This window comes from Myzus persicae, unplaced genomic scaffold, assembly GCF_001856785.1.
Source record: "Myzus persicae strain clone G006 unplaced genomic scaffold, MPER_G0061.0, whole genome shotgun sequence".
Classification (NCBI taxonomy): domain Eukaryota; kingdom Metazoa; phylum Arthropoda; class Insecta; order Hemiptera; family Aphididae; genus Myzus; species Myzus persicae.
The window spans coordinates 708,318-729,427 of NW_019100691.1; the positions used below are offsets into that span (position 1 = coordinate 708,318).

The 21,110-nt window shown below is 36.1% G+C and overlaps 1 protein-coding gene across 3 annotated transcripts in view; it reads right to left on the reverse strand.

The window, feature by feature from the left end:
* LOC111041448 (putative RNA exonuclease pqe-1) overlaps positions 1-21,110 on the reverse strand; it is a 140,812-nt gene that overhangs the window by 18,600 nt on the left and 101,102 nt on the right. The window contains exons 1-3 of one of the 3 annotated variants that reach the window (XM_022325733.1): positions 18,429-18,856; positions 6,527-7,409; positions 5,588-6,422 (exon numbers count right to left, since the gene is read on the reverse strand). In XM_022325733.1, coding sequence (XP_022181425.1) covers positions 5,588-6,422; positions 6,527-7,392 — 1,701 coding nt within the window. In that variant the 5' untranslated portion in view covers positions 7,393-7,409; positions 18,429-18,856. Of the gene's footprint in view, positions 1-5,587; positions 6,423-6,526; positions 7,410-18,428; positions 18,857-21,110 lie in introns of those variants that run through there. The other 2 variants (XM_022325737.1, XM_022325724.1) reach the window with 2 other exon arrangements.

Below are 21,110 nucleotides of genomic sequence, written 5' to 3' on the forward strand. Positions count from 1 at the left end.
ATTAATATTTTTCAACTGATATGACTGTTTAATGAAATATAATATTATCGAAAATAATGATTATGACAATAATATAAGTATGAAAAAAAAATATTTAATAAGCAAAATGAAAGAGGCTTATTATTAGATATGTCTGAACTAGATCATTGGAAAAGAAGAGGAATGTGAAACGTTTCCGATGTGCACACTGCACACATAATAACAATAATAAGACGCATGGTACTGCAGTAACGATCACAACTACACGGGCGGATTGTCGTTATGAATGGTAATCGTTATTTTATTAAACGCCATTTCCGAAATCCGAGATCACAAATATGAAATAATATTATAATAAATACCCGACGACGAGAACACGTATTATAGGTACTGATTTAGCGTAAAATAAATACGCGTGCAGCAACTGGACTTGAATGTCCGTTAGATTTTTTTCTCGAACCGGAACCGCCATAGCGATTTTATTTGAAACGTCATTGGAAAACATGTATGAAACAAAAGTAATAGGAGAATCGGTTATCCAATGTAATATTTGAATCTCCTACTTGGTACCCTTTCTTCACCAGAGTATTTAGTTTCGCATATACGATACGAGTATACGACTACCGAACATCCAAACCACGATCTCCACCACTAACATGAATCCGGTACGAACTGAGAGATAGAAATTAAGTCTTTTTGGTCTCCTATGTTATTTCGTAATGTCTTTTTACAAATACAAACCCTCCCCACCCAGCATTCAAATCATATAGAATTATTCTACAATGCTTTTATCATTTTCTTATCATACGCTAACGCGTCACACTTTTGGGAAATGAGCAAACTGATTGCGGAATGAAAATCTACCACGGCATCACAAAGGAAGAAAATCCCCCGGAAAAAAATAACCTTCAGATAGTGATTGGAAAGTTATAATGACAAGACATTATCATCGGTACTGTACAAGGGGTAGTGTCATGTGCCGCAATTATTTCAAGGCGAAATAAATGTCTATGTAATTTCTAATTTACAATAATTTTTGGTTACAATAAATGAAATTGTTTAATGAAAGAACATAATAAAATTATGTACAATTCACATTTTTCAGCGATGGAAATACTGCAGCGGTAGAAGCGATATTGTTGTTTCGACCGTGGCAGTAAGAACTAATAATACTACGTCAAATAATAATTTTACCGGCTGTGGGGAGTTATTTTAAAAACATATAAATGACTAATAATTTCTATTAATACACATAGATTGCAAAAACATTTATATAATCATTATCACTGATCCGGTTCCATTCGAGTCTGATAAAACACACAATTTTATAATCGCGATGTGTTCCTAAATATAAAACGTGCTCTCGAATAACCACGACAGACGCAAGAGGTAAACGTAATCAAGAAATAATTAGTAAAATAGTAGCTAATATTCTTTCTTCGGAAAGAATTAAAAATTATTTAAATACTTTATGTCTTAATACAGTTCCGTTCAAAAGGGGAAAGCAACGAGACTACTTTGCTAAAGGCCACATTTTTGGAAAATTTTTAGGGGTCCCTTTAAAAGTCTTGATATATTGTAATTGATGTCGCCGTTATTGAGCTTTTTCTCGACAGAAGACTAAAATCCGATTTGCCCGGAATAAAACTTTATTATACACAACAAAAATTATTTTCGTTGCGTCAGTTGCATAATATTATATGTAATACTCCTAAAACCTTTACTATATTGAACCTCGATTTGCTACAACGGAAGGCAGACGATATTTTTGGTCGAAAACCATGAACATATTATTTCATAATTATTTATCTGGGTACATTGTACCTTTAAGTATATTTGGGAATAGGTACATTACTAATAAGTGCTTGAATTTAAACGAGCTTGGTTGATTAAGGTTTGGTAAAATGCAAGAATTTTGTCTATCATACCGTATTATAATGGTCAAAGGGCCCTCACGTTAATTTGGCCTTGACCACGAAAAACCTTGTCTTATACCCGACTCAGCGCTCGTCATCACGCACCATTTTAAACCAAATTAAAAGTGAAAACGATTCAAAACATTCACATTGCAATAAATGAAAATCGTAAGATGATAAAAATGATTTAGTAACGCATAGGCAGTGTAAGCAAGTGAAAAACATTGCGGGAAAACGAGTCAGCGACTACGCTGTAGTTTGTTTCATAATGCCATGGGTATCTAATAAAATCACGTAGTCCCGTCTATTGGCTCCGATTCGCATCCGTTGGAATTTGATATGTTCGTAATAATATACGATACACCAATGTATATTATTATCGGAAAACCGGATGTCGCAGACCAGCGTCGCGTGTCGTCTCGTCGACGACCGGACAGGCGAAAAAACGGACACACTACGGCGAGAATCGGTTAATAGTATTACGTGAAAATAATAAATTTAAAAGGGCAAAAATGGCGCACGCGCGTCGTATATTATAGTAATATATTGTATATTATATTACAAACACACAAACGACGACGAGCGAGCAGCGGTGCAAAATGTGAACGGAATAATAATAACATTGGCATCGATGCCGGTCGGCGCTGCGGGACAAAACTCGAACGAATGCGTAATAAATGAGTACCGTCGTGGGCGTAGTTTTATCAAAAGGAGCATAGTAGTGTCATTGTCACAGGGCGGTTTTTTATTTTCAAAACGCACGACTGTGTATATAAAACGAAATTTCAATTTTACGGGATATCATTCTTCGATTTTCCGGAGAATGACGGTGGTTTTTTTTTCGTCGTCTTAGTTCCGATTACGATTTTAATTTTCGTCTCGAGTTACGTTACGCACGGGATTTGAATGATTCGTCTGTCGGCCGTCTTGGATCGAACTCGGTTCACTACCAAAACCACAATAAAAGCGCTGGAATGGCCCAGCCGAAACCTTAAAAAATATACGACAAATAATATGTTCAACATTCGCTTTCAGTGGGGTCCTGTGCCTAAATTTAGTTACAATTTTCCAGTGCGCATGAATTGTAAATAAAATATCATCATCGATTGGTGTGTGTGCCGTGGACACAAAACGGACGTGAATAACGCGAACCGTCACACGAAAGGAAAACAGAAATATTCCGACCAAAACAAAAGCAACGGTTCGGCCGGCCGAGATGTGAATGGCGGGTGTGGGGAAGGCGAGGAGGGGGCCAACGACAACATTGACTTTGACTTCACGACGAATAAATAATCAACGACCGAGGTCACGTGTGCCTACTATATAATACTATACAGTATATACGACGCACAGTAATATAATTATTATGTATATATACGAAAACCATAACAATAGTACGCGGAGTAAACTACGCGCACCCGCCAAAACCGACAGAATTATAAGCATTTTTTTTAGGATTTCGGACAGATTGACAAAATATATTTCATGATTGGTTTCTAGTTCAAAACGGATGCTAATACATTCTATTTCGATATTGTTAAATCAACGACAACGTAAATTATACCTAAAAGATATAGGTATATTTATTGTTCCAATTTTTGATTATCATTACTAACATCATAGATATAAGAACTTTTTAATACAAATAATAATTATAATATGTATAATGAATACGATAAATATTCTAATAATGATGAAGATTCATATTTAAGAAAAATGTTATGTTTTCCATCTTGTACCCATGGACTAATTAAAAGAATAAAAATTTATTTAAAAATTTTATTTTCCTATTTTTGGAAATAAAATAAGGTAAAGCACACTTGTAGCATAAGTAACAAAATTAGGTCGATTGATTAATCTAAAGAAGACGGAAATATGAAAATTACGTCAAGGTTAACCAATTAATTTATATTAAAATGAGTGTTTAATGACAAATCGCAATGAGATACGCGTCGGCACAATTTAATATTATTATGACCCACAGTAATAGTGATTTCATATTACGACACTACGACAGAGTTCAGAACGTACTGCATGCTATCATATCGTGCAAATGTGCATCATTAAAGCTAATTATTGTTATGTGTAGTTACGAATATACTTACAGTCTACGAGTGCATGAGGATTATGTGCGGGCTGGCTCATGTGCAGATAGAGACGGCGGAGACGAATCGACGGAAACGCGTTGTGAACGGCAGACAGCCACGGCATGAATGGGAAACAAAATTACAGAAACGAAGTTCGAACCGAAATATAAAATGATAAACAAACTACAACCAAAGAAGACAACAACGATAATAACCACAGGTGGTCGTCGATGGTCTAAATAAAGATTTGTTTTTCCCTTAATCCAGGTTTGACCGGCACCGCCTCCTCCCCATCATGCAAAAGTGAAATGTAGGCATGGTGATTACCGAGCTATTTCTGACGAATACCGAAGAACGAAGGTAGGTAAACCACGGGAAATCCGCATTACAAAAATTAGATGTTATTGTGTAATTATATTATTTGGTGAGTAAATTAAATCAAACTCTTGCCAATCGTACGACGGAAATTACAAAATACGTGTTTATTATAATATGTTATTTATAAATAATAAAATACGTAATAATAATTGAAATTATGAAAAATTAAAATAAAGACGAAAACACCCAGGTCTCGTCGAGTTCCGACAGTAAATATATATTAATATATAAATAATATATTCATCGTTCCATAACAAATTATTGGAATAAACAACAAATAACCTAACCTAACGAAAAACAATCGTCACACGTCGTACCGTTTTACAGCGTTCAATATTTTATTAATGATGAACTCGATATTGTCCGACCGTAAAATGACGTAAAATTGAAAACAAAATTTGAGCTAACGACCTTTGAACCTAATTGAACAGTCATCGTGTCGCAATGAGGGAAAAAATGCATTAAAAACAAACGCGTGGCGGGGCGTCAACCCATATGATAAGTGTTTTGCGTCTAGAAACAAAAGGCGGCGGCTGACGAGATTTCTGAGTGGAAAAACGATTATTTGGCCGGCGGAAATTGCTTGCGCTCGTTGTGCGAAAACATTCAATTAATAATAATTGTTATGGTTTCCAATTACACCCGTTTGCGCGCAGTCATCGACGACGTTATTGCCGCCAATGCGCACGCGCGGTTTTCGATATTTCACAGCGGCAGCCGCTTTTACGTGTATAGAAATGTCGGCACGCTGCCAGTGATTTAAGCGCGTACTAAACACACGTCAAATGACTCGAAAACCAAACATAACGACAGGCATAGGTCTAACCACTGATATTATTGAAAGTGAAGATTACAGGTTAAATGAAACGTTACTAACATGTAGGATGTAGAACTGTTGACCGCAGTATAGGTTTACGACATGGCTTAAAACTAATATTCATGTGTCATATGTGTATGCCATTATGACTACACTTACTACACCTCCTTTTTGGCTTTTCAATGTTAAATGTGAATGTTTTATAAACTTTTACTACAATTAATAATCGAATTATAGTTAAAGATGACTTTGAGTGCTTTTTTTTAAAACCAACCCAGTCTTTTTTCAAAGTATCCCAAATATTGTCCAACCCTACACAAGTGACGAACACGTTTATATTATATTTTGAGCCTGTATACATGGTATTATAGTATTACACGATATTAAAATGTGTGTTTAACACCACTAACCTGTTGCAATTGGCCGGCGGCAGTGGCCGGTCGAGCGGGCTGAGTGAGCTTGTGCAAGTTGAGCGGATAAAGTTGCGACTGTTGCTGTTGCCTGGACAACGAATGGTGTTGATGGTGCTGAGTCACAACGGTTGCTGACGATGATGGTGGTTGTGGCGGCTGCCGGTGGTGATGGTGGTAACCGTTGATAACTGCGGCTGCGGAGGACGACGACGACGATTGTTGCAGGAACGCGGGTGGCGCCCGGCCGTCGAACGCGGCCCAACGGTGGTCCATGCCCGACACGATAATAGCGGCAGAGGCCTGCGAAGACGGCGGCAGTGGTTGCGGCGCCACGGTGAACGGCCTGTGATACGACGAGGCGGACGACGACTGACCACTGCCGCTGCTTCCATTGCTACTGCTGCCGTTGCTGTTGTTGTTGCCGCCACCATCATATGGTTTTATCTGGAACGGCCTGGACTCCAAGTACGACGGCTGCACCGAGGCCGGTCGTTTATGATGGTGCTGATGATGGTCATCCGACGACGCTGACGATCTATGGGGATGGTTGTTATTAAGCTGGTGCTGCGGTTGCTGTTGCTGTTGCTGCTGCTGATGATGATACCGTAAAGGTTCGGGTTTTTGCACAATCACTCGGTTAACGTCGTGCTGGGCCGCCGCCGTGGTCGACGACGATGAAGGTTGCTTGGCCTGAGCTATGGGCACAGCTCTAACACCGCTGCGGGGCTGCTCGAGTTTCGGGTCATACCTGATGGCCAAATGCGAGGACTGTGGGCCCGTCCCGCTAGTCACGGGGACTTCAGACTTTGGCCTCTCCAACGGTTGAAACCTGCTAAAAAAAAAAATAAAAAGTCGTCAAAAACAATACCAAATATAGACGATTTTTAACGAGCGTAAAACCAAACAATACGCGATAGACTCTCTTTATACACTTACTTGGGTGGTGGCGGTGGAGTCTGTATGGGCTTGAACCGCAAGTAATCTCTGTCGATGGCCTGCTGTTGCAGACCGCTGTGCGTCGTCCTATTGTAATAGTGCGAAGAGTGCGGCGAGGGGGGCGGCGTCTCGGGCACCGATGGCTGCTGTTCTTTGGGCGCGGTGAACGGTGACTGGGGCTGCGGCGCGCCGGATGTTGGCTTGGGCACCACCGCGTATGGCGACTGCGGTGGTTTCGGCGGCGAATACTGTTTGCCCGATGCGGAGGTAGGCGGCGATGATCGAGCAGCCGACATCGGCTTGAATTGAGACGGAGATGGTTGCTGTTGTTGTTGTTTAACAGTCAGCGGCGGTGGTGGCTGCAGAGGTTGCATCGTGTACGGCGACTTGTACGGCGACGGCGGTGACGACGACGATGATGCGGAGGGCGGCAGCTGATGGTGGTTCTGCTGCTGCTGCTGCGGCTGTTGTTGTTGGTGGTGGTATTGTAGTTGCGACGGCGGCTGAAAGTGGTGGTGCTGGAAGGCCGCGGGCTTAGGGTCAACAGCGGTGCGCGGGTAGTGGCCCGGTGACGAGTACGGCTGAAAGTTGTACCGTAAGTGTGGGTGGTGGTAGCCCGCGAACCGGTCGGTGGCCGCTGCCGATGACGGTTCCGACGATGATGACGACGACGATGACGACGAGTTCATCGACGACCGGCCACCGCCGTTGTGGTGCAGATGATGCGACGGGGGTAACGGTGGCGGGAAGTGCAGTTGGGCGGCCGCTGCTGCAGCAGCTGCTGCTGCGGTGGAGGCTGCGTCCGTAGGGATCCCTTGGAAGTATTTCCTAGTGTTTTCCAACATGTTGCTAAATCCCGAGTCCATAATATGACTACTTCAGCCTGCAACAGAGACAACTGTCAGTCAATAATGATATATGATACATTATTCTCGAGATAAAAGAAGATTGTAAGTTACAGTACACTAGGTGCATATTGTTTGTATGTAGGGTATCAATTTATACATTAATTGCACTACATAGGATTTAAATTGTAAATGTTTTATACTCTATGCCATCAAAATGAATGATTCCAAAAATGTTTGATATTTTAAAATATTATTCCAACTTTGGTTGCTTTAAAAAAAAAAAATATGTTAAAATCATGTCACTCGTATACTATTGGTAACACGATAACATATTACATTATTTATCTGGATAACACGTGCACCACGTATACGCTCACCACTGTATTATTGATTACTGATTAGTATTGTATGGATTGTTAATTGTTTTTTTGTATACAGTTGCGACATGAATTTATATTAAGTTGTGATTTTAACGATAACTATATTATTTTGCATTGTAAATACACGGAAACTTCACACATTTTGGAATAACTTATTGTCTCATATTATATTTAAATGTTAAAACATGTGTATTATTATTTAAAAAAAAATATTTTACGTGAATAAGCCTGCTCCCTCAAAACTGCAAAAAAAACGCCTAAAGGGATAGTATGCGGATTGTTCTTAAACCATACAAAAGCGGCGCCGAACGTCAGTGATTTCATACGGGGGGGTATACTACACTCGTAACGTATACACCTACCTGCAGACTACTGCGTGCACTGCACGAAACGCGACGTATTTATAGAACATAAAAATACATAATACGTGAGCTGTACAATAGAAACCCGTATCGCGAGCTAGTGTAGATATATATATTTAATATTATATAATATAGTATAGCTACTCTCAGATTACAACCTATACGTCTTGTACTAGTATAAATTATTGTATGCAACAAAAGATAACGGGAGAGGGGAAAAATGTGGCTCTAGGTCAACGCGTCAAACGAACAACAATGGACGAGCGAATCTTTCATGTTCAATTCCAGCGCTCTATAAACTACCAGAGCTTCAAATCAGCACTCGTTTAAACGCTCACGATGAGGTATTTAACCGATATTGTAAGCTTATAATATAGGATTAGTTAATTACCGTTATGTAGCTATTTCTATTACTCCATATGTTACTGTATAAATATATACGATCACACTGCAGCACGAATTTCACAGTTGAGTAAATATGTGATACTCCTGTTTGATCTTCTGTCATATTAAAAAAATACAATTTCGCAACGAGAACTGCGAGAATTTTAGTCGTCACATAAAAAGAGTATAACGCAGCTAATTCACAAAATACAATTTATTAAATGCATTTGTTGTTATGTTTAAGAAATAGGAATTAATAATATTATAATTGAAAAAAGCACATATAATCACGTGTCGGACATTTGAAATGTTACAATAATTGTGTAATTATTTTTCAATAACTAATTATCAGCATACTTATTTAACCAGTCGTTTTATAAAAAAACATTACTATAAATGTATACTTTACAAAATATTCTAGTTTATAGACCAATTTTGTGAAATTTCCAAGTTAATGTGTTATTAATGTAAAAAAGCTATGATAAGTAATTAACGGCTATTAAGTCTGCACAAATATAACGTCTGTGGTCTATATATTTTAAAATATAGTTTGATTTAAGAGACATTTAAATTAGCATCAAAGCGTTTTGACGAGAAAAATATTGACATATTAATATGACAGTATTTAATTATTTTAATATCAATCAGATATTATAACTTATAAGTTAAGTAACTTGTTTAATGTTATTCATTATAGTTGGACAATAGTTACTTATAGTTACAAAAAATATAGCCATATCGAAATAGATTTAATGATATAAAACATTTTAATCAATATTTTACAAAATATATGTGTACCTAATACGGCATACACCTTATATCATATTATAACGATTGAAAGTTTTTGATATAAAAAATCGCGACTAAAATTGTCTAACACAGTAACACTGCAGGATTCTACATTTAAGGCATTTGTAGGGGTGAAATTAAAACAAGAACATTAATGCATCCCACCTTAAATCTATTAACACGAGAAACTGACATTTTTCAGCGAATGACCAAAAATCGATAGTGAAACAAATTTAATATCATTTGAAACAAAAAATAAAAAATAAAACAATTGGAATAGATTTATAAGTAAATGATTAACATTTTATTATTAATTATAATTAATACAAACGAGTCTAAAATTTTTCGAGTATTCGGAGATTGATCTATATAAAATGAATGTGTACAATATTATGACGATTTACTTTTAAAATTATATTTATTGTTAGATTAAACACAACAACAATATTTCATAATTATTAATTATTAATGCGTTTGGAGTAAGTTGGGTTAAATATATTATAATAATAATTTAACCTATTTAATACATATCGATACTGTCCGACTAGCAGCATGGTGTATGACGAAATAACGAGAGATAAAATCTTACATTATACTATTAATTATTATTATAGTACTACATTATATACATATAGTTTATTATTATTATTATTTATAATAATATCAATAAAACGAGAAAAATAAATAGCACTTATAAGAAACGTTTTATGTACAACGTGGTTTTAAGAGGTATGCCGTATGCGTGTAATGTAACGCCACGGCCTTGTAATATTCACTGCCACCGGCGCGAGGACGACTAGAGAGCCGAGACGATGAATTTTTTCTCCCCCGTCGATATAGATCAAACTATTCCGATATTACGGGATTCAGTTGCACTTTGTGCGAACAAACGTCCAACACACACACACACACACACACACACACACACACACACATATATATATATATATAAAACTGAAACTCCGAGTTTATAATATATATAAAAACACTATTTATACGTCTCCGGTTGCAACCCGTCGNCGGGATTCAGTTGCACTTTGTGCGAACAAACGTCAAACACACACACACACACACACACACACACACACACACACACATATATATATATATTGATAAAACTGAAACTCCGAGTTTATAATATATATAAAAACACTATTTATACGTCTCCGGTTGCAACCCGTCGTCGTGTTGAGAAAACCCCGATTTTTCTCTTCGCCTTTTTATCAACATGAAAATCGTATTTCACCGGCAGGTTGAATGGGGAAAACGGTCGTATATTGAACACACACTCGCGCGAGCGCACACGGAGAAAGATTAACGAATGGAATGAGAGTATATATATTATGCTAGGTACGTAGCACAAAAATCGATATCTGTCGAGTTACATAAAGCAGACAATAAAAAACGATATTAAAATAATTTATATTTTGTATACACATATAATCACTTTAACGTTAATAATATCGTAGTTGAATGACTAATAACATTTTACGTATAAGTTCTATGCTAATATAAGACGACAAGACGTAATAACTAATAACATTATACGAAGAAGAGGATACAATGATCTTGCGAAAGACGAGCTTCAAAACCACCGACAAGTATAATATTATTGTAGGTTATAGGTACCTATAATAACATAGAAAACAATTAATGAAAAAAAAAAATCGTTCGACGTGTCTGTCACGACGACAACAACGATTCGGCGCGTTTATGGTAATTCACACGATAGGCAAAACCGTGCTATTTTTTTTAGCTTCTTCCCCCTCCTTCCAAACTATGATATTTTTTTCGTTACAATATTATATTTATACCATTCGAACAATCGGTTATTTACACACTCGCACACATATTACGGCAACACTCGTGCGATTATTACGTTCCTACACGTGGAGAGACAGAGGCAGAGGAACAATGTATAACGGAGCGTCGACGTTGTTTTTTTGCTGCAATTTCGGTACGCTCCGATAGCGTAAAAAAAAAAAATGAAACGTCAATATTTTTTTTCCACCAGTTTGCATATAAATTATCGTTGAGGGAGAGAGAAAAACTTGGAGAGTGGAGAGACCCCGATAACGAGGTTTTTACAATATTTACCGTCGAAAAATGGAATATTGCGAACGACCGCACCACTGCAGTGTGTCTCATTTAGGAATTTAGACATTAGAGGCCATATTATTATGTAGTGTTACTTTATCCTTCTATCCAACCACCGCATTCAACGCCTACATATTTTCAACACATTTTATTGTATCACTATTATTACTAAAATTATTTTATTTAAGTTTAAAATGAAGTTTCAAATGTTTCAATAATAATTTAATCGTTATTTAAATTGTGATTGTTGATGAATAATAAATATCAAAATTTTATTTTTTTTGTAACTGATAATGAAACGGAAATGGGGTTGGTCATAATAGCTATGACACGTTAATGATATTATTAAAGTTTAATTATGTTGATGTTAATCTTAATGATTTGTACGTAGTCCATAGATACACGTACAGAGATAGATTATCAAGTTTATCTGTGTCTACTTTTAATTAATTTCTCATCGACAAACGAACTTTCAGCGATATTGCAATAATTATTAGTTGCTGTAATGTTATGTACTCGTAGAATAATGCACGAAAATATTCTGAAAATGGTTAGAACCTCAGGGGAACGCATATTTGTAAACGATGTAGATGTGTTGGGGAGGTTAGGTTTTCATTAGGTCAGCTATTAAACTAATGCATATATCATAATTTCGATTGAAAGAATATCGATAGTAACTAGTAGTAGGTTTAAAAATTATTAATATAATAAAGAAATATTGTGTTTTTTTTCTTACGACTTGTATTTTTTTATAATCATCAAAAACAGTATAAAACCAGTAAAAAAGGTTAGAACGTCCTTTTTTAAAGAGTCTCCCTACTTCCACCCACCTCCCGAAAAATCGTTTCTCGTACCCGACCAGAAATAAATAAAAATATGTTATGTGTTGTACTTGTGCACCGTCTTAATTATTATGTCGCGCATAGGTCGGTGGCATCACCCATACGCGACTACGCGAGTGCACACGGGCAAATTAAATGGTTATACGTCATAATACGTAATCACTAATAATTGTATTATGAAGGTATAAGTATAAAAGTATATATATACTGACGAACGACGACGACGACTTCCTGCAAACGTATTTGCTGCACGTATATGGCAGCGACCCACTTCTCCGCTCGGCGTTTCAAACAACTTCCGGCGGCGAATGCGAGCGATTCGAAAAAAAATCATCACCATTATCGCGTTGCAGACGGCAACAGAGAAAAACGACCGATCATATTTCGTTTTTCGTTCGTCATTTATTTATTATTGTTTTTTTTTTCGTTAAAAGTATATTTTATTATTGTATACATACGTCATATTACATATTTACATTATTACACTCATATAGGAAAAAATTAACCCGAAACTTTTTTTTCCCGGCGTACATTAATGTTATGAAACATATCTCCAATCGTATAACTTCAATACGCTCTATATGTAAGTATAAATTAGGTACACAACTTTGGGAGTACTTCGTCTCATAAATATTGGTTTCATTTCATTTATTGTTGATTGTTATTACGTAATCATGCTATCGCTAGTCGCTACCATGCCGTGTTTAGCCACAACGAAGAATTATTAATTATTTTTATACAATTTTAATGATTCCATATCGTTATTCTATATACAATACACAGTTCTGTGCGTTGTATAAACGAAGTGGTATTCGCATAACATGGTATTTATACTATTTCGAACGTTATGCAATAACAAGATATTTCATGTTGTGAAAACTCGGGGCTCACGTACGGTGTGTCGTGTGTGTATGAGGGTATAGAAGAATCGTTCATGCACACCAGCCCTACCTCCAGTCAGGTAGATATAGTACGTAGAAAAGTTATTTGTGTCTTGATGCTGATCATTACATGATAACTCCAAAGACAACCATGAGGGTCGAAAGTTTTCAGCTGTACAATGTCAAAACACAGTAACCAAAATTCCTATCAAATATAACTTCAATACCTTCATACTATTTTATATCAATTCACGCTAAATTTTTCTATCCAATCTATTTTGAAATCGCATTATTATTCCAGGAGATACCACACTGAGTATACAGCACCTACAAAGTCTGGAATAATTTACAAAAACTATAATCCTGCAAAATTATGAAGAATACAGATACTGTGTTTTGGTGATATACAGCTCAAAGTTATAATTATCGACGTTTTTTCCAATCCCCTAAATATTTTTCCAACCAAGGTTGAGTGTATATTATATTATTATACCATACCGATTAATCGACACAACATACGAAAAATATTGTAAAATGTAAATATGTATTATTATAAGTTGTAAGTGTGTAATACTGCGGTCTGTGAAGTATACCTTTTCACTGCTGAGTGTTGATAATTTATGTAGAAAAAAAAATGGTTTAAAAGTGCTATTATTTCAAAGGCACGTATAATTTATGAACAAACTGGGGCTATTTAACACGGAATTACGCTGAAAGGATCCGGCGATTATTATTATCTTTTGAGTCCTGCACCGAACACACTTCACAAAATACTTAATTTATTTTCGTTTACCTTACACAGTTGTCGTTCGTTCACTCGAGTCTTTTAGTTTCAGCGTACGGTTGCTGTATAACAATAATAATGTATAAGACACATTCGGCAGTCATCATTATTCTTTAACGTATAACCTACGTCCTACACGCAATATTGAAACATTCTTTTATCCATTAAAATAATTATTTGGAATAGAAAAGTGCCTCTTGGCGAGACAAAATTAGAGCATACTTCCGAAATGCAGAACAACGTGAACGAAATTACTTTAAATTTAAGTTAACTTCACTATATTATACTTTCTTTAGCTTGGTGTGTTACACCGGGGTTTTCCGTGTATGCTTTATAGACTATAGACCATACAACGTTAGTTTAGTATAGGTCTACAGTATTAGAGAGGTCTCGGGAATCGTATTTTGTTTTGATAATAATCGTCGTCGTAACCAACACACCAGTGCGGATGATGCAGTCGTCGATAGCCCAATAATAACGATATCCCGCAGCGATGTAGAGTACACGCAGTGACGATTGGTAGTACATAATAACAGACCCTCATAAAGTGAGCAGCACGACCCATAACAGACACTTGCGATATATAATCATGTCCAACAAATTTGTTTGGTGCTGGTGGGACAGTGTTAGATGAGTCCCAGACTTTGTTGGACTTTATTTTCACCGGGATAGCGTTTCTTATACTTCAGTGGTACTACCAACTATACTCAAACACCACAACCTTATTTAGTTGGTAAAATTTTTCAAGAGTAAAAATGGCTAACTTTTTGTTTTTACCTAAGTATGTGGGGTGTTGGCATTATACATTGTTAGCACATCAATCTAAAACCATTTCAATAATTTATAAACAAAAAAAAAAAGCTCTTCCGAAGAAAATGAAACCCAACAAATTCTCGAAATGGTGTACAACGTCCAACAAAACGAGTTCAACATTTTTTATTCTGGAAAGATGTCGTTAACATTAATTTGTGCTGTTATGTCTCGAAATACATTCAATATTATATATAATTATTAATATTACCGGTATGTAATCGACGTTAAAGTGCATACTATGCCATATGTATTGCTTAGGTATATATTTTACATTACATACCAACTAATAATTATTATACTCGTAATTTTTTTGCAGCATATTTTGATATTTTGCGGTTTTAGGTATAAGTTCATGGTTTGCAGAAATAATAATCGTTTGAATTTGTGTCGACAATAATGCACAACTATTGAAATATGCTTTATAACAGATGCTTTCAAATGTGAACACAAATAATAATATATTAGCTCGAAATCATTTTCCACTAAAATATACGAGAGTAATATTATGTTGATTTTACACACTGGTAGTCACTACTGAAAACAATATCTTAAAGTTTAAACTATATCCGCGGTAAAGCGTTAATAGGTATATCATTAAAATCATAAAAATAAACAAAATAAATGTTCCAAATTGTACGTGCTTTTTGTGCTTTAAATGTATATACATAACACAGAGGACGAATTTGGGCTAAATTTAAATTATAATTAAGAATATATCACCTAATTTTGTGCCGTGCATATTGAAGACAAAAGTAATATTACAAATTAACATAAGTATTTGATAACGATCAATTTAAAACGTTATTCAAATCGTCTTTTTTTTAACTTTTAATATCTCATTATTATTAATCCAAAATATTTTAACAGCTTCCTCCGCTTCTAATTATTATATGTCTCGCACGTAAACTACTATTGCCAGAATCTCAAGTTTAAATCGGCCATGTTTCTCGATGACTACTGACCGTACATTACATAATGCGATATATACCTGCTACGTCCTATACCTATACAATATGTCAACTAACAAGGTTTAATATGTGCGTTGTAAATTACAGTTTTTTATAATTATATATTTTTTGTTACCACTTTTTTGTGTGTATAATATTGACTTCAATCTAATTATATCGATGAGAACCAACATTTGTCAGGACACCAACCGTGGTATAATAGGGAACTGGGAAGATACAGAATATAAGAGGAGTGGACGATGACAACGACGCGATCGAAATCCGGTCGGAAAGATGATGATCAAGGCTGCGTGCAAAACGCAGGCCTAGGTCGAATAATATATAAATATAATAATATTATGTACATTGTATATATTATTATTATATATTGTACTAAACGAAGCACTATCGTAAACCGTATAAATATTAATAGCAAACCCGTCGATAAATCGAAAAGATTACGTGACGAACTCGACACAATTTTTTCTCCATTTTTTTTTTTTGTACAACTAGTGCAGCACCACATTATATTAAATTATATACCATATACGATAGTAATATATCTTTTATCCCGTTCATATATCATATTATACGACATGCAGCAGATTTGAAATGAATAAAACATTCTATTTAAATGTTTAATATTATAACGTAAATGTATAGGTAATCGAATCATATGTTATTACTTACGATAGGTACATAAGTATATGCTACAAGCACAGCTATAGGTTAAAAGGTATGCAATATACAAAATATGCACTCTCAGAGTGGTGCAACGCTATTATAAACATGCACATGGCTGCACATATTTTACGATTTGTATAAATTTTAAGAGCATGTATATTATTTAATACAATAATAATATAATATTCACCCATCAAATATATTTTTCAATATATGCACGCATACAATATTATTTGTTTAAACTTAGGACCACTGACTCGGTGGTTTAGAGTAAAATCAGTACGTGTGCAATGTGTATAGTAACAAAAAATATTCTAATGTGGTTTAAAAGTGGAAAATACTCTTATCACATTATATTTATTTATTATATCAGATATATGTTACACAGTTATTAAGACGCCGCGGTGCCGCCATTACCCTACTATATTGCACTCAACATTTTTTTGAGCATTGCGTTTTCGCATAATGAACTTTGGCTGAGATTAGTTTCGGCCGAAAACATCACGCAAACGTTTATCTTAAAGAATACTACAACGGTGAGACGTGAAAAGTTGTATTTGGAAAGTTTGCTCGCATTACGATAAATAGCGAATATTCATGAACAATCCAGGAAAAAAATTTAAAATCACGAAGTATTATACATTATAATATACTTTTAAAAACTAACAAGAACGGTTCATACAGACTTCCTTACTGACTACGTATACGTATTATACTAAATCATAAGATCGTGTAAAATACTAATACCTACTAATACAATATTGCAAGTGCAAGAAGATTATGGGGGCTGAAAAAGATTATTATTAATAATTAAATAGTTATCATACTATTTCAAAGTTACAAAGATCTTTCTCGTTTATAATTTAATTTATAAAAAAGGTTTAATTATTTGTTTCTAATACTCTATTCTTACCCCTAATATTTTATTATTAATTTTATAGGCACATAGTTTGTGTCCATCTATTTTTATTTCTATCATCCATTAATCTCGATTTCAATTATTAATGCACATATTACATGGCACGTGTCTATAGTGGATTTTCATTCGTCAAATCTCCCGTAGACTTAATGCCTACACCACAGAAACGTATTAAACAGTATACGCGAAATAATAGTTATGAGTCGATTGCAATAATCGATCAAACCACGAGGCATTCATCGTCGCAAACCCAGACCAGACCGATATAATAACATTATAACCGTATTGTATTTTGGCCCGTTTTCAAATGACGATCGACAAGCCAACCGCACTACTGCTGTGTACGACGCTCGACACCGGAGGAATTTCACAACGATAATATTATTATACCGATTAACGAATCTTATCCTCAAAGCGCACGGCGAGGTGTACTACCGGACCCAAGGTCGCTGCGGCAAAGGACGTGCCCGTCTCGCCCAGAAAACTGCGTCGGACCGATTTCCTACGACCAAAAGACCAAGTTCGTAATAAACGCGGCCGTCGACACAGAGAAAATAGTATAATATTATTTCTTATTATAAACATATAATAAAATTGTATACCGCTACACCGTACGCACCTGTCGGCTGTCGCGCGTATATACTACATTTATATGTTATAATAACACGGTCGTTTGTGGCCAGACAACGGATAGGTGGTGTACGTGTAGTATGAATTATTAACGGGGTCTTTAATGCAATACAAACACAATTCAAGTATCAAGTATATTATATAATAAAATATAATAATGATTAATATTATATAATATGAATGTTTTGTATAAGTCGGTAAACATATTTTTTATACAATAACAATAAGCGATCTACGATTTGATAAAACGCAGACTTTTATTACGATTTTCTATACGGTTTAATATTTATAGCACCCGCTCGAATTCGATTAACGATTTACGACAACATATCGTAATTTTAATAATATAATATGTATAGGCGAAAAAATATACGACGGCGACGACTAACCGTCGCGGAATTTCACGCGATCGAGCCACTAACGTAGAAAATCACTCGCTTTCTCGCGCTCTCTCTCTCGTTACACGACGTGTGACGTGCATAAACGAGAGAAATAATTGATATCCCAGCCCGTGGTAAAAAATGAAATTAAAAACTAGATACCTTTGAAAAAGGTTTCCAAGACTTCCATCGGAAGGCGGCGGTGGCGGCGGTGTAGACGACGGACGATAATGCGAATTTCGGTAGACCGTTCTTGCAGAAACAGTAGCGACGTCCGTTTTCGGCGTTCGCGATACGCGCACATTGTTTCGTTCCGACGCGGCGGCCGACCGACCGACCAGACGATGGTTTGAACGGCGAGAAAGGGTGTGTAAATGGGACAAAAAACACTATGGTCACAAACACTTTCCGTGAAAATATTAAAAGAAATACACCCGTGCCGAGAAAAAAAAAATTATCAAATTGAACGCACAAAAAACACAGACGACGATGACGACGATACGATGAGCGGACGCCGCGCGCGGCAACACCGATACACACGGACGCGCGGAGTGTAATGGTCGTCCGTCGCAGTTGTACTGTAGTAGTAGTGGTGCTGTAGTAGTGTGTACTGTGTAGCCGTCGCCGACGACTAGCGCGTGCGCGCACGCGCGTTACGCATGCATCGCACGAAAACACTCGCGCCCGCGCGCGCTCTCTACGACATAAGGCGGTGGTGTTGGTAGCGGTGGTAGTGGCGGTGGAGGTGGTGGCGGACGTACGGTATACGCGGTATACGCGACGACGACGACGACGTCGACCGGACGAGAACTAGGCCATGGCCCACATAGCTCTCGCGAGCGCACACTGTACGTGCATATTGTAAATTACAATATTATATACGTATAATATATTATATATAAATGTGGGTGTGCGTGTGTGTGTGTGTCTGTCCAGGTATAGTATCGCCACCACGGCGACCTTCGGTTTTTACTGGTTTTGACCCCGCCGCCGCCGCGCTTGTGGTGTTCGTTTTCAGCGAAACCGGTTTGTGTTATTGCTCGATGCGAAAAAGCGCACGGGCCCGGACCACGGCGTGCGCGGCCTACGCGATCACGTCCCGGGGGAGCGGACCGCTCGACGATCGATGTTTGCGTGCCGATAGCGATAATGATAATTATTATTATCATGACGATATTATTATCCACCTATCCTACCGTCGTCGTCGTCGTCGACCACGCGCGAGAGTATTGTTTTCGGTTTCGTACAGGTTACCCCCCCGACGGATGTATCGCTCCGACAGACTTTTGCTTTCCGGTATCGTATAATAATAATATTACAAGCAATCGCAATCTCGAACACGGCGCGCTATATTATGTGTACGATTATGGTCGCCGAGACGGTTTTATTATATTGAGCACACGATGATACACCATAGGACGCACTCGACATACAATAGAATTTATTGAATGGGTATAGTTTATATATTACATTTGTTACATTTTCAGACATTGCTATCATCGTTTTAACTCTAGAAAAGGATCTTTTTCGTTTCAATAATTTGATATTATTTAAATTGATAAGTTACAAGGATTTGATCGTTCAATTTCAATTATTATTTTGAAAATATAATATAATATTTAATATGTATTTATAATGTAAATATATTTATGTATATTATATATATATATACCATTTACTCACACTTCGATAATATATTAGACATTTCATAGTATTTGGTAGATTGTAGCAGGATATTGAATATAATATCATTTTCGGAATCGTCACACCCGTTATCTATTTATGATAAAAAAAACCAAAGTATTCCTGAGAAATAACAACGTATACACGACGTATAATAATATTTCATATAGATGTGGGGTGAACAGGTAAATGTCATTTCAAATGAAATACAGAAAATAGCTTGTGTTACAAAGGAATACTAGTCAGAAAAAATCAAGTATTCAAAACTTATGTAAGTAATTCCTCAAAGAATCTTCCGTTTCAAACGAAATAATAGTTTGTGGAGGAGGGGAAATGCATTTTTTAATAACTACTTTAACGTAGTTATGAACACTGTACTAAAAGTAGCCCTAAAAATGAAAAGCTCATGAAATCGAATAAAAATGTATGCGATGTTTCTTTTTAATGTTAGCATATAAATGTAAACAATAATAATTTATTTAAAAAACATAATCTATCAGAGGCAGTTTTCACGTAACTAATATTGATAGGCATGGTAAGAAAATTGGATATCAATTGTTCACAAAATATGAAAGAGCAATGCGAGTTTCTAAGATTTAAAAAATGTAATGCCGAAATTCGTATTTTATTACAACTCCAATAGTATTTAAAAAAAAAATCAATATTCAACTTAATTTTGTTTCTAATTGGTACTTATCAATTATATAATTCTAAAAATACGATTTCTCGATGATGATATCAAATAACCGGTGATCGGTGGAATCTCACAGGACAAGGGTTACACGGTGTTTCCGGCTTCCGTTTTCCGGGACGACACTCACGTCCCGGTGAACAGGACAGTCGTACTATTCCATCTGATCGGACCAAAGATCTATTGGTCAACAACCATCGTGAACGCGGTATCCGTAAGGTTTAACGTAAAAATACATTTTTGAAGTTTTACAATTTTATAAGAGTGTACTCTTATAAAATTTAAACCGATTGAAATTGCACTGAAAATCGTTTTGATTGACGATAGCAGCAAAAATCGATTATTATTATTATTATATAAACTACAAATATACGGGAAGATTATTCAACCTTATTTATTTCTGATTTGTATGGAATATCATAGACTCCATAAGTCCAAAGTAATATAAATACTTCGATCATAACAAAATT